The sequence below is a fragment of the Vidua macroura genome, chromosome 4, assembly GCF_024509145.1.
Source record: "Vidua macroura isolate BioBank_ID:100142 chromosome 4, ASM2450914v1, whole genome shotgun sequence".
Lineage (NCBI taxonomy): Eukaryota > Metazoa > Chordata > Aves > Passeriformes > Viduidae > Vidua > Vidua macroura.
The window spans coordinates 19,106,488-19,127,230 of NC_071574.1; the positions used below are offsets into that span (position 1 = coordinate 19,106,488).

Genomic DNA, 20,743 nt, shown 5'->3' on the forward strand with positions numbered 1-20,743 from the left:
GAGGTGAGGTAAGATTTCACAGGTTCAGTGAATAATGCAGCCACTAAAGATCAACTTTTTGCCTTCAGGTATTTGAAAATGGAGCCTCCACCTAAACCATCATTCAAGTTTTCTCTGCAGTCAGTGGAGAAATGCATTTCTTCAGGGAATGGTGAAGCCCCACCTGCCTTAAATACCTGTTCTTACTTTTAAGGGATAAATTCCTCTTTGAGAATACTAGTCTGACATTACCTGGGCAGGGGGGGAGCAGGGATGCAATGGGCTATATCCTTTACTGACAGCTATTGGATGAATTTAACCAAATCTGGATCTAGCACTTCAGATGCAGCATCTCAGGCTGTGCTAGTCTAGATTTTCCATCAGTTTCTGTTTCAACTATTACTTGCTTTTACTACTAGTGAATATAATCTCAGTTTTCCAGTCAGCACCTCAATTTTTCTGGGAACTGAGGCTCTTCCAAGGCTTTTCTCTTGTCTAAGTGATAGGTTTTATGTATTGCAGATAATGACACAGTATTGCTGCACCACTGATAGGTTTCACAGACATCACCAGAGGTAAAAAAAACCAAAACATGCTGAAGTAATTTTTGTCAGAAATTGTTGCTAACACAATAGTTAAGCTTCTTACAGCACTTGAGTTGATAAAATGAAAAGGATTGTATTTCATGAGAGCTGCAAGACACTAAATTCTACGGCCCGTGGGAATTAGGCATCTTTGAAAATCTCACTTCTTAGGCACCTGTTTACTTTGGGGATTGGGTCCTGGACACATCCATGTTGGAAACAGGGTAAAAACTGCTACGGTCTTTTTAGTGGTTTTCTCCTGAGCTGCTTTGAAGTGTTAGCCTTAAGCCGAGTTTACCAGTTTTGCATTTTGCCTGTACAAAAGATGAAATGGAACCTTCAGCTGCCTTGAAGAAATGCTGTTATGGATTGCTGAAAAACTTTATGAAGGTCTAGATAGTAGCAGCAACAATTCTAATTCTGTACTTTTATAATCTAGTGCTGGTTGCTTTTCAGTATAAAGTCTTTACCATAAAACCTGCATGCTTGTGAACACAGTAATAGAAATCCAGGCCCTGCTCCTGCCCACACTGCTGGGCTGACAGCTCCAGATTGTCTCATATCTTCATTTCATTTAATTGCATTGTAGGGGAGCTGCAGGTTGCCAGTATTGACCCAAGGAGGTCTCAGCAGGATGGACTGGCCCTGCCTGTGTTGACAGGGGAAATGAGATGAACATGTTGAGCCATCCTCCATCTCTGGCACCCATGGGGGTTTCTGCAAGGGATCACAGGTTCAAAAGCTCCATGTCAGTGGGGAGAGGAGGCCTAGGAGTTGTTGCACGTCACCGGCCACACAGGCTGGGTTAGGCACACAGCCTGTCCCAGAAGGTATGGGAGACTCCTCATGGAAAATGGCTGCAACTAATCTTGTGTCCCCACAGTGACAGGAGCTGAGTGATCCAGCTTGGTTTCTTCATCACTGCAGTGAGCTGCTTTTCACCCTTGCCTGGCAGAGGCCTTTCTTTGCTCTTCCCCATGAAATGGTAGTAAATAGGTCTATGCCTTGTCACCCAGGGCTTTAGAAGTTCCTGATGCCATTATCTTAAGAATGCTGCATCTGACTCATAATGTGGCAACTTGGAAGTTCCACTTTGGAAAAGTAAATGGCAGTAAAGATTCTCCAGTAACATGCTCCAGCCCCACAGGCTGGAGGCGTGGTGGAGTTTTGCCACTTGAACACGTGAAAGCTGCCTATGGTGGCTGTGCTGGGGTTTCAAAACTTGTCTTCTCCAGGGACAGCCATGACATTTGAAAGATATCTCTAAGTCCATTGACAGCTGTGGGATGGTGGTCAGGAGGACTAGCTGCAGCACACAGCTAGCGATACCTGCTTCTGTGCATTAAGCTAGCATTCCCAGTCATGTTTCAATTCCCTGGGGCAGCAAGCCAGGCTGGCTGGTGTGTTCTAGGTGCACCTGGTGCCAGTCCACCTTTGGTTTTGGTGATGGCTGGTGGGAGAAGGGAGGGGAGCTAGCAGTAAACTCTGTTCTCTATGTCATTATATTTCTAATGTTGGTGTTCTTGTCTTTATGTCTATGCATTCTTTAGCTATGAGGATAACAGACCCTTCATCAAGTAAGAATGACCTGAATGGCTGATAAATTTCATTTATCAGTGTGGTCTCATGAACCAGCTGTCAGATCAATATTGAAAAATCATTAAAGCTTCTGTCATTCGCTTTTGAGGCAGAAGAGCAAACTGTGCAGGAAAATGGTCAGGCATACAGCTAAGGTGCAGAGTAAATGTGCTGCATGTGTATTGCCAACCAATTGTCACCTTATTTGCTTTATATTCTTTAATTGGATGTTACTTGAATTCAAGGGGAAAGCTCCCAATTTAATCCTACGTAGTACAGACTTGTTCTACCAATAGCAGCCTCTGGTCCACTGTGCTCTGTCACTGGGATTGCTTTATGGTAGTATAAATACGGAAGCAAATTTTCAAAAAGGTGTTTGGCTGCTAATCCCCATGATTCCTTTTCTAGTTAATGGGAGTAGTGCAAGCAAATCTGTGTGCATTGGTGGCTCTTTACTCATTGGAGTACCTCCTAATTGTCCCTAATTGTAAACCATTGATTTTCAAATGCACCAAAAAATGGATATTTTTGTTTCTTTATTGCAAAAAAAAATCCACTACAGGAAAGAAAAGCCATGGAAAAGCAGCAGCAAGTCTGTACAAAGAGCAAGATAAAAATCTCAAGCTGCACCAAAAAAAAACAACCCCCAAACCTGTGAAGAAAGCCAAAAATGCCTAGAAATTATATACCTTAGGGCATCCACACTCTTTCTCCTGTAACCAAAAAATTAATGTGCAGTAGCACAAAATAGAAGCAAATCAACTTTGCAGTAGACTTTCAGTTTGTTCTTCTGGTGAAGAGTCCTTTGTATTTGTTCTTTCAGCACCATTCCCATATTCTCTTTCATCACTTGGTTCTGTTTTTTGCTGCGGATGCGGGATGGAGCTATTCTCAGTAATCTCCACGTCCTCCTTATCGCCGGGTCTTGTTTTCTGAGACACAACACTGTTAATGCGTGCAGTGTGCACTGTAGGGGGTCTTCTAACCCACAGATTCCTTTCCATCACTGAAGGTAGCATATCTTCACTAAATAACTGTTTAATTCCTGTACACCTCTGCAGCCTAAGGCTCTTTAATCAGATTCAAGAATGGGCTGTGCTTCAGAGCAGAATACTTCTCTAATTTCCAGGGAATAATTTTTAAAATACTCTGGAAATGCAGGAAGCTTTTATCTGGGGATGGGAAAGGTGGAAAGAGGAAAAAAAGGGGGGTTTTCCACTTAATTTGTTCTCCTTTTTTGTTGAAAAAGAAAATTATTTGTATTTTATTAATTGGTATGCAACTAGGACAATAGCATGCTCTCACTGATGGTGGAATCTCAGGGAGAAAAATACCCCAAGCGACCAAAGCTGTCGCTTTATTTAGTGACTACCTTTTTGAAGGATTGTGAGTGTATTTTCAGTTTGCATCACGCTAAATATTTATTAGTGGGATTGACTGGAAATGCTTCAAAGGAGCTGTTCTGGTCTGCTAGGTCCATAGTAGTGATTTTTAAATAACTGTCTTAATAAGTGGTTACCTTAGGGAGCTCCTCTGGTCATGTGGTTAAATAATACATATTTTATAAACTTCAGTGGAAGACAATGCTATGTTTTCATTCTAATACCAATGATTCTAATACCATTTTCCAATAAAGGAAAAAAAATAAAACAAACAAAAGACTTGAATACAACATTGGTATGCTTTTGTTTGTGATAAGCCCTGCTAAAAGGAAAAGGATTCAAGGCTGTAGCTGCCATGGCATCTCCATAGTAGAGATTGTCTGTGTTGACCTCTGAAGGACTGCTTTGTCTCCCCCCAAGTTGCTGCTGCTTCATCTTTCTTCCCCTTGCCCCATGCTCTGTTTAGCAGATGGAAGCCCAAACATGCCCAAACCCAGGCCATTCAGCAGTCATCTCATGTCCCCAGCTCTGTTGTCCAGGTAGAAAGTCAGTGGGAGAAAGCAGGCAAAAACCTCCTGCTCCCCCTATTTGTCGGAACAACATTTGGGGAGACAAGCAGTGGCTACATCTCTACTCCCACTGCCCTCCTGAGGTGGAGCAAGTGATAATCTTAGTTTTACAGCCCATGTGATGAAGGATTGCCCCTCCTTTTCTCCAGGGAGAAGTGTGGCAGCAGCTCCCACGTTAGCAAAGGTAGTGTGTGAGTGCCTGTATGAGTATACACACTTCCCCTCATCGCAGGATGGAAGAAGTGTGAAGCAGCATTGCAAAGAACATCCTTGTGTAGAGTGGATCTGGCAAGCAGAGAATGCTTGCCCACCTGCCTGTAGCTGTTTATCTGGCTTACAGGCATATGGGAGACTAGCTAAAATGCAGCAATACATGTGTCTTGGTGTTAAGTGTAAATAAAGAAGCTAATCCAGCTGGCAGTCCTGTGAAACCAGTGGACACTAAAAAAAGTGACAATCAGAGTTGTCATTTCATTTGGTTTGTTTTCTTTCACTCCATTTGCAGAAATAACATCTACATGTCACATGTCATTTACATGCACACTGCTTTTACATATTTAAAAAAGAGACATTGTGGTTACAAATGTGCTTTGGATATGATAAATTTCTATGCTCATAACACTTCCATTTCCTTGTATTTCCTCAAGCTTGAAGATTTGTAAACTACATTCAGCTCAAAGACAAAAGCTCCCTATGATTTATTTTGATATGCTATTTTCTTCTTGCTAAAACCAGGGGCAAAATCTTCCTGCCTGTAGACACATGCATTCTTTTGTGTAGATGAAAAACCAATCCCATTGTTTTTTTTTTTCTTTTTTTTTTTTTTTTTTTTTTGTTTTTTGTTTTTTGTTTTTTTTGTTTCTCCTGACAGGTCCTGGGTTATAGGTGCAATAGCCCTACTCTGCCTATTAGGACTGACCTGGGCATTCGGACTCATGTATATTAATGAGAGCACAGTCATCATGGCGTATCTCTTCACCATATTCAATTCTCTGCAGGGAATGTTTATATTCATTTTCCATTGTGTCCTCCAGAAAAAGGTAAGATGATGGTTCCCAGCAGCAAGAGAGGTGGTAACGAGGTGTTTTGTTGCCTAACAACCACAGCATAGCATCATCTGTGTGCCCTGAATTTGTATCACACAGATTTATCTCTGTGCACGTAATAAGGGTGCTATTTAGACTGGAAACCAGCAAGATGCTGGGGAATGAGGTTCTGACATGTGGCAGTGGCATTTCAGCAGCCAGAGTCCTGGCAGATGTGTCAGAGACAAGGGAAAAGGCAGCTGTCAGTTTGTAGGGTCCTGCTGTCAGCCAGATTCTCCTTCCTTGCATGCCAGTGTGAGAGGGGAGAGAATCCAGGAGCATCCACAAAGTGCTCACATGACTGAGTGCTCACAGCAAAGTGGAGCTTTGCATCCTCATGTGTAGTCCCTGCAGGAAATTACCCCTTTCTGTGACAGCATATGTGGGTTGATGGGATATAATAGGGACTGCTTCCCCTGCTTTTTTAAGAAGTAAAGGACCTGTGTTCTGCAGCAGTTCATTAGCCTTTGTATTGCTTGGGTCTGATGTGGTGTTTTGGAAATCTTCTTCAAAACAAGCATAGCAAGTGCTTCTTGGTAGAAATTGAAGTATGCCCCCATTAACATTTGCAAGATAACAGTGGAGTAACTTAGATAAACTCCAGGGGGGAAAAATAAACACAGCAGAATAAAAATTCTGTGTTTATGTAGATCAAATGTACAGCCTCTGACAATCAGTAATAAGTATTTTTAAGAACCTTTTTGTTCTCTACTTAAATTCAGTTATACAGGGCTTTCCAATTCTGTGCATGTCTGCTGATAATTTGCTATGTACATTTTAGTTTCAAAGGGCAGTTTACTGAACCAATAGGGAAGACTTTATGTGGATACACTGGTGCCAGTTTCTCAGGGTAACCAGTATCTTTTGCTGAAATGGCTTATTGAGTAAAGTCAGGTCCATGTTGAGATCTGTCCTCCATCTGAGAGCCACGGGTTTGCTCCTCTGTTACTCACATTTTCTTATATAGGCAAGGTAGATCTGTCCCATGAAAACAAAATTATAAAAAGTGAGCCCTGCAAGTGATGCCTCTGTAAGGATCTACAGAGCTGTGTGTAAATGTCATTCTTGAAACCAAAGGAAGACTTTTGGGGTGAAGAGTTTTGTCCTTGTTTTTGCATCTCAGATTTTTCCATCTTAAAAAGCTTTAAAGCTTTATCTAGATGCAACTTCCTGCTGATGATCCCAAATATTTCAGTAAGAAAGTTTCCAGGCAAGATGATAGTAAGAGTGTAGGAAGCATCACCATTGCTTATTAAACCTGCAGGTGCCTCTCTGAGAGGAGTTTGAATTTCTGCACCTTCTAACTAGTATATCCTCTCACCTCCAATGCACCCTGCAATGGGTCAGTTCCTAACCCAGCATCCCTGTACTGCTCCACAGCCTCCTCGGCTCATGGGGTTCTCAGTCAGCATGACAGAACCATTCTCTTTTCTGTCTTAAGCTAATTTACACCCTTAAACCACCACTGATGACTGTGGAATTGTTCCTGATTTATGGCTGCACAGAGGGAAGGAGAATGCAGCTGGTACCTTGATGTGGGGTGGATGCACCTTGATGCACCTCTCTGACCTAAGAGCTGAGGGAGGTATTATTTAAAGGGAGAAAAAAAAATTCTTTCCTTTTCTATCTATCATGGCCTAGAAAATTGGCAAAACGCTGGAGAGAGGCAAGCAGTGGGTGGCTAATTAAAGCAATTGAATTATTTTCTCTCAAGAAAGGATTGATTAGGCACTCGAGCATATTGGGCACTTGTGGTATGTGTTTGTCTCAAGCACTTAAGGAAGAGCCTAATGAAAAAGCTGTAATTTGCTATTTAAATAGTAGTTTCACAGAGTTGTGAAATGCTTATGGAGAGTTTGGCAAAATTGTACAGCTAACCGTGTGCTTCAAGGAATTTTTCAACTGGTGTTTTGGACATGCATGATGGTTTGGGTTTTTTTTGTGTCTGTGGGTAATATGACCCTCTTTTGGCTCTTCAGTACAGTCTGCTCACCTTCAGCCCTGTCCCATCTGGTTTCTGGGTATTGCTGCCCATAAAAAGTCACACCTGAAGCTTGGTGGAAGGTTAGATCCTGTCCTGGCACAAGGCAGTGTAGCTCCTCTGAAGCAAAGGAGGTGGCATGGGTTTGACTGCAATGCCCATTTAAAACATTACTGGCTTGCACAGTGCTGTGGAAAAGCAGGCTCCAGCCATCCCTGAGCATTGGGGATATAATCTCTAATGCTGCTGGTTCTACTGTTTCCTCAAATTTCAATTTGACTGCAAGAAACATTTTTTTAACAAAAAATCAATAGCTTTCATATGTTTCTCTGGAATTCTCTTTTCTTAGTCCCCTGCCAGAAGAATAACTTTTAGTACCTTGATGAGCCAATATGCTAGTTTATATCAAATCTACAACAATATTAATTTTCAGTCATAAATAGTGTACCTGCACTTTCTCCCATACTCCTTTGATGTGCCTCAGAGGATGCTGTAATGGGCTGGTGCCAACGAGCGGCTTTGCTGCATGGGAGCAGTCTCTTGTGACATCCTCAGCCATGAGCTCAGCTGCAAGGGATACTAGAAGGCTTTCCCACACACTGCAGCAGATTTTGTTATACTGAAACACTGAGGAAAAATCAAGGGCTGTGTTGAAAATCAGAAGGCAGTGGGCTGCAGGAGGAGCTGCCTGCTAACCACCACTGCTCTTTCTCTGGCCAGGTACGTAAAGAGTACGGAAAATGCCTGCGCACACATTGCTGTAGTGGGAAAAGTACAGAGAGTTCTATCGGCTCCGGAAAAACATCGGGGTCAAGGACACCTGGAAGATATTCCACAGGTTCACAGGTAACCCACGCCTTTTGTTTGTGTCCCAGGGCCATGCCAAGACCCTTCTCAGCTATTCTGGGAGGAAAGCTCCTCTCGGCACCAAAGGAGCTGCCTTAGGCCACTCCCCAGTGCACCTGCAGAGATTTCCCTCACTTCCAGATCTGAACTCAACACAGTGGTTTCCCCTGAAATGTGATGGCAATTAAATGCCTCTCCAAGAACCTTCTGAATAATTCTGTTGGGAATAAAAACTGTTGGGAATATAAATTGCCTTCCAGAGGCAGGTGGGTGGTTATCACTTGAGGTGTCCTGCCTGCTCTCCATAGGAAGCAGGAGGTAGGAGTGTTTTGTCAGCTGTGCTACATTCCAGTGCATCCTTTAATCGTGAGATGAAGGTTGTCACTATTAACTATTAACATGTACAAGAATGGTGCTATAAGCCCCGAGTGTGTTTCTTGCAAAAAAATTTAAAGTCTACAAGTGTCTTTTAGCAGACTTCCCAGTGAAAGAGCTGGCTTTCTGACATTTAGTGGTTTGGTCTGTTCTATGCCTCACACAATTTGTTTTAGCTTGTAGACCTCTTAGGGTAAGCCATTGGGGTCAGACTATCTCACTATGTTACTAGATTTGTTGCCTTTGGTCACCTGAAAATTCAGGTTTTGTGCAGTTTGTGCACTTAGCAGTTTTGAAGCTAACTTGTGTGTAGAGATGCAGATTTATGGATGAAGAGTTCATATAAAATGAAGAAGCTTATTTCTTAATCAATAGAAACCAAACACAAATTTATTCAGTATTAGTAATAGAAGTAATTATACATGACAGTTCCACTATTAAATTATAAAAGACATGCAGTGAGTAACAGCTCATAACTTTCCAGGAAAACCTAATTTGCAATTTATGTCTTGGAGTAAATCATTATTTATTTGCAATGGTTTCCAAGATGTCATCCAAAAGCTCTGTTTCGGTGTTTTCATAGGTCTGGTAGCTATGCAGAGCAAATAAAAGCAATAGAATATAGAACCTCTCTCCAGTAGGCCATCAAATCCCAGTAATGTCCAAAACTCAAAATATCCAGCAACATTTAGGTGGCTGATTTGAAAGCCTCTGGTGTTACAAAACTTAGCTGCTGTCCTGGTGCTCTTCTCTCCAAGAAGGGTTGACTTTAATGGTCCCCTCCTCTCACCGGTCCCAGCACAAGAGAACAAGCCCTTTTGAGGGTGAACTGAGTCTTCTGGCAGCAATCCCGTTGTGGCAGGTGAGGTCTGAGGCACTAAGGACAATTATTTTGCCTGCAGAAGCATGTCCTTGAAAGGATGGAAGTTCCTAAGGCCTATTGTAGCCAGGAGAAACCTCACACAGGTGATGGAGAATAGATGAAGATCAGTCTGAGTTGTTGAAAACATCAGCTCCTAACATTAAATAGAGAAGACCATGAGGAGGAAAGCTTCTAAGATCCCTTTATTCTCTGAGAAGCTCACAGAAAACAGAATAATTAATCTACAATGGATCATGTCAGAGAAATTTAATAAATTAAATGTCCAGGTGAAAAATAATTACTATAAAAATCGTAGGCATCATGTCACATGGTACTTCCATTTATAGAGGTCTAATGTATTATTAGGAGATGCTGTTATTCCATGGTTAATGAGTAATCTAGGCCTTTTCAGCCTGGGACCATATGATTAGGCCTTGGTAAATCTCTCATGGCTAAAATCTTACTATGGAAACCACTGGATTTGTGGTCTGTCACAATGGGAAAAAGGCTTCCTAGTCCCCCAGACCACCTACCATTGCTTTCACACAGCCAAGGAAAACATCCATCAGAGTCACAGATGTGAGGTGAGGGAGAGTTTCCCTGGGACACCTGGGTCCAGTCACCTTCATGCAGGGATTGGGTTTGAGCTGTTCACAAGATGTATTTTGGCTGATTTTTTGATATTTTGCAAGGTCTGGTTGGGGAGGAGTGAGACAGTGATGTAAATGCCACAGAGGCAGATACTTCACAGCATATTTGAGGAACAAAACAGAAGGCCAACATATTCAGGACACTTTTGCCAGTAGCAGAAGCTATACCGCAGATGGCAAAACCATCACAGATTTTTCAGTATGGGAACAGAAGTCATTAATTTGTGGGGGTTTTTTTTGCCCCCCTAAAATCCCCAAGATGGAAAATAGCTATAGAAAACTTCTGCTCATTCAGGGACACCAAGAGACAAATAAAGTCTTCCGTTACACTTCACAAAAAATAAGAAACAAGTTGTCTGAGTATGAGAAGCACACATGCTTCTGTGTGTGTGGGTTATTTTTCCATTATGTGATGCTATATTGGTAGACCTGTAGCTGGCATGGGGTCTGGGTTTCTCTCATGCATGATTTTTTTTTTTTTAAATTAAGATGTAAGCAATTCAACTATACACTTTTCTTTGAGGTAGGCATTTGAGTTACAAAGTAAGTCTGGCAGGGTCTGGCATGCATGAGGCAGGTTAGAACAAAACAGCAACTGCTTGCTTACAGCTGGCTAGAAGCAAGTCTCATCCTGAGCTAGACACGCCCAGTAGCCATCCTTAGTGAGGCAGAAACAAACTTCTTTACAGCTGCTAAAAATTCATTGCCTGCTGTGCTTCAATCCCCCTTCAGAGCCGGATTCGTAGGATGTGGAATGACACAGTTCGAAAGCAGTCCGAGTCTTCCTTTATTACTGGAGATATAAACAGTTCAGCTTCACTCAACAGAGGTAATTATAAACTGTTTTTCATATCTCTAACTCTTCTGATGGCTTTAAGGAGTCTGAAATGTGTTGCCTCTTTGCCCCCTACCTTTTCCTCCTCACCCCAGATGTCACTGGAACCTGTTATACAACCCAAGAAATGTTACAGTAATAAATGGGAGGAGATTTTATGTGGTTGTTGCCTTCTTTTCCTTTTCTTTATTTATTTTTAAAAGTGCATTTTCAAGATTTTTCATTTCTGGAAGGAAGTTAGTAAAAAAGAGCAATGAAATTAAGTTGAAATCTCCCCTTTCCCTCAGAAAGCTGCTAGTGCCAGAAGCTGCTGACATGTCAGGCTTCGTTGCTGACAGTGAAAATGGGCCATTACAGCACTGTACAGCCTGTGTTAAGCATCACAGGAGTCCTGATTGTCCTGCATATGTAGCAATACTGTCATCTTTACAGAAGCAAAAGTGAACAGCAGAACATAGACGTAAGGAAAAACTGTGCTTGGAACAAAATTTTCTGTGTTGGTGTTAATATACCTAGTTTGAAGAACTGACTGATGTGAACTTTATAGACATCTGTGGAGGAAAGGGTATCAGAAGTGTATATGCCAAACAAAATGTGGTGTCTGGCTGAACAGCTTTTTTAAACCAAGTGTTTTTCAGGGAGCTGTAGGAAAGCGGCAGTAACAGAATACCAGAAAAAGAGCCTCAGAGGTTGTTTCCTTTCTCTTCCAGTACAGCTACTTTATGAATTAACCTTGAGCAACCAGATGCCAAACTCTGTTTTGTGTTATCTGTCGAGTTGATGCTGAAATTAAGAGATGGTAGAATTGGGATTACTGGGCCTAGCTGTTCTCTCATGATGATGAAAATCAAATTTATTTCCAGTCCTGATGGTTGGTCTGCAAAGCTCAACTGAGAATTTAGTAGAGACTTTGGTTCCTATTCAAACTTTATTCTCACTGAATTCCCACTGATTTTAGGGTGAGTTTTGCCTGAGGATCGGCTTGAAGGATTGCTGAGTAATACTAACTGAGTGCTGGGGGAACTAGGGGTACATGATTCTGTTCTCTGAGCATTATACACGCTGCCCAAATCAGTGCAAAGGGGGAAGGCAGTGCAACACGGAGCTGTCCTGTTCTTCAACTCACTGGTCTTTTTTTGTGCCATGGTATTTTTCCCTTTGCACTGAAGATTCATTAATAAAGTTGACTATAAGATTCCATTACTGCAAATGCCTGATTTATCCACATGCGTTGCCCTCCCATCTCTCTCTGTCTCTGCACTAAAGACTGCAGAGCAGCAGTCTGGGTCTAATGGAGGGGGGAATTGGTTGTCACACAAAGGTTCTACCAAGAGCCACTGTCTCCCTCAGCCATCCATCCCACTGCTCAATCTCAGTGGCAAACCAAAATGTGTTACGCATGAAATGTTTGCTCCTTTAGTTAGCACAGAAGTTGAACTTGCTCTCTGATGCAGCTGAGGTTACCAAGGGATGTGTTTAGCAAACAGGATCTTCTGGGCTTGTTAGCAAAAGAAAGGTATCCCTCCTTTTTTTGGTTGTGCATCTTTCTGGGCCAAGAAGGAAGTATGACTTTCAGCTGGGACAGGTGAAGAGGTTTCAAGTGGGCAATATTCATCCCAGTGTGGTGAGAGCCTGTTACAATATGTGCCTGTTATTTAAAGGTCAGTTAGGAAATTAACTGGCAGGGGAAGCATCTTCAAAGCAGGTTTCCTCCAGCTATTTTCCCTGTGTAACACTGGATGAGGTGAATCACATGAAGGGCTTGAATCTCTCTACTGGCTACAGAAGCAGCCTGATAAGTGTCTTATAAGGGAAGCCTTTTAGGTGGAACACTGAAGTGACTTGAGTAAATTTTACAATTCTACAGTCATCCTCCCTCTTTTTCACACAGGCAGGCACAATATTTGTTGTTGTTGGGTTTTGGGGGATTTTGTCTGGTAAACAGAAATATTTGTAAAGTGGAGGTTAAAAATATTTCTATGGGAGATGGCATCTCCAAAGCAGCAGGTGGTCAGTTCCACATGGAAAAACACCTTACATCAACAGCAAACCCAGCTTCATGAACTCCAGGTATTTCTCCCTTTATCCTGTTTATTTCAGCTGAAAAGCAACATTCGTGGCCTTAGGGCTTTCCACAGAGAAAACTCTCCAGAGAACTGCAGCCTGAACAGAGCACTGGGGCAATGTGTTTTTTACAGTTCTTGTCTTAATCTTAATATTTACATATCTATTCATCTTTAAAGGAGCTGTTTCATTAATGTTTTATTTACAAGCATGCTATTAAGGCTCAGAGGATTCAAACGCGAGCCTTGAACTGTCAGGTCAGTAGCTTTCCCTGCCTGAGGCTGATACAATAGGGTCCTATTCCTGTTCAAAATTCCCACTTCAGCCCTCCCAGCCTAGACACCATTTTCACAAAATTATCTGTATTAGCCCACGTTAAACATTCTGTGTGTGCTGGCATTTTCCCCAGAGCCTTCAGAGAGCAGTCTGTGTTCTAAAACAGGAAGAAAATGATCCTTTGTCCCCAGGATTGTCCTAGCATCCAGGTCTTGGAGCTTAACTCCACTTCTCCATGTCCTGGGCCAGCACTGAGTTTTAACATTTCTGCTGGGGGAGCAGAAACTAGCCCTCTAACTGGGGTACAATCTCATTGAAACCTGTTTTTTCCCTGATACCATTTGTCATATTCACAGCCTCCTGCCACATGGTAACATTCCAGGCAAGACTGCTCTGCCTATCCATATTTCCTGTATGATGACCTGCATTTCTGTATGACATTTCATCCCTTCTTCCTTCATGAACCTCCTAGGCATCAGTCTGAAATATGGTGTCTGTGTTAGTGCATCCTTCCTTTAGACATACTGCTATGTCCTTTTCTGATTTAGCAGGTAATACACTGCTTATGGCTCTTTTCAGTTCCATATTCTCTTTTATCTTCTATTCCCCCCTCTCCCTGCCAAAGTAATTGACCATAATGTTACTTCTCTTATTCTCATTTATGACACCAGGAATTTTAGGCATAACCCCAAATATGCCTGATTAAATGTGTTCTGTAATGAAAATTTTATTCTGTCCTAAGGCATAAAAGACTATTTCAGATATTTCCTGAAGGTAGCATCTAATTATTGATTAATAAAAAGTATGTCTGGCTTTGTTTCCCCTTGCTGCTCATTATGGTTTCGTAGTGATGCGGATTTGGGGTTGTTATACCACTGAAATCAGGAGGAAGGGAAGAGAAACTGGTTGTGGATTTCCTTTTTTACTGTTGAATGAAGAGCATTCCTGTCCAGCCCATGAGCATGGTCTCAGTTTCAGGATCCACAGGGAATCCTGCTCTTTGCATTCCCACTCTGCAACTCTGTCCAATTCACACCCTGGGTCTGGCTGCATACTTCTTCCATGTATTTCACATCCAAACTGTGCTCTACATTTATTTTCCTAGTGCTGAAAACTTCAGAAGTGTAAAAGCTGAACCAAGCTGATTACCTCATAAGTGGGAAAAAGAAGTTTCCTTTTGCCTGCAGGGTGTTTGGTGTGTGATCTTAATGCAGGCACTTGGATGCCAGTGCTGAAGAAGTAATACAAAAGGAATGCATGTAGGATGGACTGTTTGCTGGAGTTCAGTACTTTGCAGTCTCAAAAGTGGAATGTATGAAGGAAAAGCAACAGAACTTGCCTGAGTTTTGGGTACGTCCAGTTGGCTACCTCAGGATTGTGAGGGATGGGTCTGTTGGCACCTTTGGAGTGTTAATGTCAAAAAGCTCTGGAATAGCTCAGCCAGCCTTGCAAACAAGTAGTCATAGCACGAAATAGCAATGTGACACCAGCCTATTTTTATCCATGTCTAGGTGAGAGGCAATACAGTAATTACTGTCTCTCTTTGCATATGAGACAACTGGGTGAGAAAAAAAATCTTTATAAACTATGTGGTACTTTGTTACCCTTCAAGTTTTCAAGCTGGGGGAAGGGAGGTGGTGGTATGATTTTTTTTTTTCAGAGGAAAAGTGGAAGTTATCTGTTAAAGGAGGGCCTGTTCCTTGTTTTGGTGAGGCTCAAGAGCAGCAGAGACAAAGGACTGTGTCACTGGTGCAAGGCAGTGTTTTGTAAAAGGAAAATGCTCAAATGGAGTTGTGTCTGTCAGTTCAAGTTAGCGCATAGTAGTTTTTCCCTCTTCAGGGAAATAACTGGGCTAGGAGTAAAGTCACCAGATTTCATAGAGAATAGAAACTGCTCCAGAAGTGTGTTATGTTGAATCAAGTGTTTCTCCTGCTGTAATGCTCTGACTTTTAGTTTATAAACTAGACAGCAAATATAATAGTTTATCCCAATAACAATCCTGCTATAGAAACAGGAGTATGTACACCTCTTGTCTATTGGAGATATCTAGATATAGATATAGATATAGATATAGATATAGATATAGATATAGATATATATGCTTTATGTCCATCCACCCCCAAAATACTGCTTACCATCCTCACCACCCTCATTCATGGAGGTCTCCTGGAGGCACTTCCTGGTGGTCTGCATTGCTGCTCCACTAGTCTGAAAGAAAAGAAACAGCAGGGAGCTATAAGAACAGAGCTGTTTCATGAGGGAGAACACCTGGGAGCTGAGGGAGAGTCAAGCACAGTCCAAACCCTCAGTGATGGTTCATTAAACACAGGGGATTAAGCCAGGAGGCAGAGCCCTGGACAAGGTGAGGAGGTGAACCTGGTCCAGACCACCAGCAGATACTGGCAGACACAGGGCTGGAAACTGAGCTACAAGGCAGGTCCAAGATCCAGCCAGGAGCCAGACACAAGGCAAGGACTGGATGCCCAGAGCTGAGCAGGACTGTGGCTTCCTGGTTGGTCTCATCAAGATCACTGAGGCCTACAGGGGTTGTAAGGACCTTAAAAGCTGTTGCAGATTGGAGCCCAGGACCCCTGGCAGCTCTTCCTGAAGGATGGTAAGTCTTGAATACAAATTCATCAATGAGGCCCTAAGGGTCCATTCATGAGGGAGAAGGCCCTTGCCAGCAAACCCCATCAGAGTCAAAACAAAGCCCACAGATCCCAAGTATCGGCACAACAAATATTATCCCTGACTAGGAAAGCCGTGATCATTCACTGTTTGCTCCCATGCAAATGGACTGAAATGGAAAATGGAAATGTATTGTTTGTCACTCCCCCTTGCTTTTTCTTCCCAATGCATAAGTGCTGTTGCATGTTTCCTCTTCTAGGTAGCATTCCAGAATAAATACTTGATTTCCCTTTGCTTTATTATTTCTCCTCTGTGTTTTTATGTCAACCACAAAGACTTAATCTGAAAGACACACAGGAAAAAGGGAAATTATTGCTACTGTTTTCAGAGGTAAGCAGGTTAATGTCAAATTCATGTGGATTTCTTCATAATGAACAGAACAAATTGAGCTCAAATTCAAACAGTGGGAATCTGAGTCAGAGAGGGAGATTAAAATGAAGAACATTAATATCCTGATTTCTAAGCAAACTGAGACCTGATTGTTTCCTAAATGAAATATCCCATCAAATTCCTTCCACCCACCCAAAAATATAATTAAGCTGTGATTTCCAGGCTGAAATCGTATCTGCACTGTGAATTCAGCAGGGACAACTGTGTGTGTTGCAGAATTGTTTTCAGGTGAATTTACTTTCCTGCATTTTTCAGAAGCAGTTATTTAGAAAACACCAGTAGAAGGTTAAATTCTTTGTTAGGAGACTGTCACTCTGGAAGACAGGAGGTATAGGTTAACACTGAGACAGTGCAATGAGTCAAGATTTGGTCACCAAATCTGCCCTTTCTGCTGAGAGATGAGGGCTGCTAGATGTGTCTCAGTGCTGCAAGATCAAGAAGATTCAGTTTAGCTGTCTGCAGGTGTGGTGGGTGCCATGGTGTGGACATAACTGGCCAATACAGCAGTGAAAACAGGGTGGAATTTGGTGTGGTAAAAAGCACAGGCAAGTAGGGGAGGAGGAAAAAAAGAAAAAAAAAAAAAAAAGAAAAGAAAGGAGCAGAACTGGGTTCCCCAGGGATCTCAAACCCTATCCCTGGTACACTTCAAAGTGCAATTGCTGCTCATTATAACCCATTTGCCAGTGCTGACCCTTTGCTGCCTAGATAAAGCAGAAGGTGGAAGTTTGGACAGTGGAAGTGCTACTGTTGTCATGCATCAGCCTTCCTCAAGATGCTTGTTTGCTCCTTGATGGATTAATGTGACCGGCATCACAGAGATTTCTGCTAAATTTATGTTGCATATAAAACAAATAGCAAGCAGCCAAGTTCTAGAAGTGGAAGTGCCTCTGCTCATCTTGATAGGATATTCAGAGGACACTACCAAATGATCTATCACAGTCTGTCTACACACTTCTTACCTACTCTGAGTAACACCTATGGCTTTTCTCGTGGCTTGAAGATATTAGAGAATATCTGTTTTCTTTCCATTTGTTGTCTTTTTTTACAGTTGGCAGAAAACAGTGCCCCAGTTTCTCCTGTTAAGTCAGTCAGCTTTCATGTCATTTCATTCACAGAGATCATTTTAGGGTGTTAGCAGTGTTAATGGTCACTTTTTTTTCCATTATTTCTTGTTCCTGTTGTGGTTCTGGGGTAAGCAGGTTCAGTGCAGAGGACTCACAGGATGTCCAAGGTGCCTGCAGTTGCTCTCCTTGTTCATGAATGCAGCTGTAGATACCTAAAGGGAACTCACCAAAATATTAATGGATATAAAAATACACATTATTTTTGGTTTCTGAGCACTTAACAGCTCAAAGACAATTGGGCTAAAGAAAAGTGTCTGTCTTCTGCAGACTCTTTGGTCTTGTGAGTACCATCACTGCGCAACTGGGTATGTGGTGCGGAGCAAGAGCCGCGTCTGTTTAAAACTGAATATCCCCTGGAGATGCTTTAAAAGCTTTCAGCTCTGTTTTCAGTCATGCTCAGGGTTTGACGGATGTAAATGCAGAGGAATTATCAAAGCTGAACCTGGTATGGCCCTTGGCAGGGACAGCAGCCTCGGTGACCATTCAGAGACCATCATCTGTCAATGTGCAAATCTCACTTCTTCATTGTCATTGCTTCAAATCTAAAACATGGCACTCTCCCCCCAACTTATCCCTTTGTGCAGAGTGCTGAGAGGTGTCAGTGCCTAATGTTGTCTGTGCTGACCATTGCTGAGTTGGCAGGGGCAGCCTGCTGCATGAACCTGAGGGATGCAGCAGTCCTTGCTGTTGAGCATTGTCCTTCACATTGCAAAGCCCTTAGTCCTGGGAAATTTATTCTGTGTTTCAAGGGGTACATCGGTCCTGGAGCCTGGAGATCTCTGGTCTAGCCACAAACAGCAGCAGCAGTGCCAGTCTCTTCCCTCTCTGGAATATGATTAGATGTTCAGTTTCTATTTTTTTTAAGTCAAGGCTGCTACTTGAGAAGGGGGTTTTTGGAGCTGCTGGTTGTTTGGTGGAAATCAAGGGGTAAGAAGCAGGGTAGAATCCCTGACAGCACTTCTCTGCTAATCCAAATGCAGCCTGTGGCCTGTTTTGCAGCATCTCATCCATCCACAGCTACTTGAATGCTGCAGCTCCTACTCTTCACTGGGCAGATTGGTGTTCAAGGACGCTCACTGTCCCTGGTGCTAGGATTAGTGCTCACAACTCCAGGGACAGCCTGCAAAAGAAATAGCAGAGTCAATTTATACCAGGACTTCAAAACTTCCATTTTACCCATTGCAGGAGGCTGTTCCTTTACCTCCCCATCTCCCCACCACTGGCATTTTCCTAATGAAGCTCTTTGGTTTCATCCCCCCTGCCCTTCTGCTTCTTTTGTTCCCTCTGTAACTCTTACAGACACACTTACCCTCCCCTGACCCCATGGATACCCCTTCCTGGGACCCATTGCCCAGATGGAGGGTGTATTTGGAGGGAGTAATCCACATGCCATTGCACCAGTTCTGTCACAAGGGATTGCTGTTTGTAAGCCAAAAATTTCTGCAACCCTGTTAAGCAACTGTTGATTTGGCTAAATGTCAGCAACTGGCCTCAAAATGACCCATCCTGATAATCACATGTGAAGTAAAGAAAAGTTCGAGGTAGGTGACAGCAGAGGAATATTTTCTCATCGTAAGGGGAAGTCATCAGCCTTTTGGACTAGCAAATTGCTTCTGGTGGTTTTTATCTCCCACCCCCCCTTCTCAATCAGCTGTACATTTTATGCTAGAAAAATTATGATTTTCTGCATCAAGGATCAAAACTCAGAGAGTTTTAACTCTTATTTCTGCCTATGTGCAAAACTAATCCCATTGTTGATATTCTCCTGGTTTATTTTGCCTCTCTACTGCCTGGGACTGAGTTAGCTAAGATTTGTTGCAGTGATTTCAGTGAGTGACATGACATTCTTCCTTTGGGAGATATTATGAACTGACTTTGATTTTAGGATTGACAGCCATATAATTGGAAGTTCAGTCATTAGGTGGATCAGCTTTAAAGAGGAAAAGTAAGGGCAAGGCAATTTCTGAAATCAGAGCAGGCTTTGGGGAGTATTAGATCTGGCAGAGTATTGCTGCAGAGCAGGCTTAATATGGTGACTGTGAAGGAGGAAGGAAGAAAGCATAGCTGCTTTTATAGATTCCTGGAAGCATGATCCAATTTTCACCACAAGCAGGGCTCTGTGCACATCTTGGACAAGGCCTCAGGTTTAGTGAGAAATAATCATAAACAGGAACAATTAGGGATGATGCATGTCTGTATAGTGGAGATACAATGTGGTGTAAACCCTTGTAAGGGATAGTGGTGGTATTAAAGAAATGTTCCATCCTGGGCCAATGTTTCTGCTCCAGGCACTGAAAAAGTAATTAACGAGTGAGCAAATACTTATAAATTATTATAAATTGATAAATTGGTGTAAAAACACACTAGCTGTGTGTTTTGAACATGGCCTGCAGATTATAATCCAGCAGGGGTTTATCATCTGAAATTATTGCTAAAAAAAGGAAGGGAAAAAAAAGGGGCAAAGAAATACTTTCACTCCCTTGTCTCTGCATGAAAGCACAGGATGTTTCATGTGGCAGAAGATGGCCCAGAGCTTAACAGCCTCATTTGCTGAAGCTCCATTTCACTGCAGTCAGTATTAATAGCTTTACAATGAATAGATTAGATGCTGCAAGTGACAACAAACCTATTTGAGAGAAATTGAAGTTTATTGAAGTTTATTAACTGAATCCTGTTGGCTATTATAAGAAAAGAGCTTGATAAATCTAAATGTCAGAGCATTTATTGGAAGGAACTTGGAAAAATACTGAAAATACCTGTTGTCCTCCAGCAAATATGTGTGATTTTGCTTGTCATAATTGCATTTATTGTTAGAACAAATTTTGAACGCATGGAAGACCAGGATTCATTAAATACGTAAAAATTCTACCTGTAGAAAAGGACACAGTGGAATGCTGGTAAGGAAAGTCTCAAAGAAAATTAGAGCTTTGACTCCTACAAACCCACTTTTGTTTCCCTGAGAGCAACATGGAATAAGTTAATACTGAGTGAAGTATAAAACCAGCTAGAATTTACAAACTGAAATCACTGCAGAGAGACCATTCCAGTGACATTCCAGTGTGAGCTATTCACGACCCTTTGGGTAAGGCAGTGTGTGTTATGGGGTTGTTTTAATGGACACTTAGAGGAAGACTGAGCTCTTACCACATCATTTGTGTCCAAGCTAAACCATGTCCCCTGATAGCTCAGGAACTGTTCTACCTTTCAGAGAGTGGTCCATGTTCTTCCTGGCTGTCACTTGTCCCTGCAAGGCAGTCTGAAGTCAAGGACATGATGTGCAAGAAGCTGAGGGAGCTGGTTCATGGTGGATGTGAGCCACAAGACAAGTTGGGTGTTCCAGGAGTCAGAGCAGGCAGGAGTATAGCACTGTTCCCTTACCTTGTGGAAGGGGAACCACATTGCTGGCAAAACAGGGAGGAAAGAGGATTGAGACTGATTGAAAACACAGCAGTACATATATTTCCTTCTGAAACAA

General features: G+C 42.3%; 1 protein-coding gene across 2 annotated transcripts in view; it reads left to right on the top strand.

The window, feature by feature from the left end:
* Positions 1-20,743, top strand: part of ADGRL3 (adhesion G protein-coupled receptor L3) — a 487,040-nt gene that overhangs the window by 452,238 nt on the left and 14,059 nt on the right. The window contains exons 20-23 of one of the 2 annotated variants that reach the window (XM_053975251.1): positions 2,114-2,140; positions 4,964-5,132; positions 7,879-8,004; positions 10,624-10,720. In XM_053975251.1, the coding sequence (XP_053831226.1) occupies positions 2,114-2,140; positions 4,964-5,132; positions 7,879-8,004; positions 10,624-10,720 (419 nt within the window). The remainder of the gene's footprint in view (positions 1-2,113; positions 2,141-4,963; positions 5,133-7,878; positions 8,005-10,623; positions 10,721-20,743) is intronic. The other variant, XM_053975252.1, reaches the window with a different exon arrangement.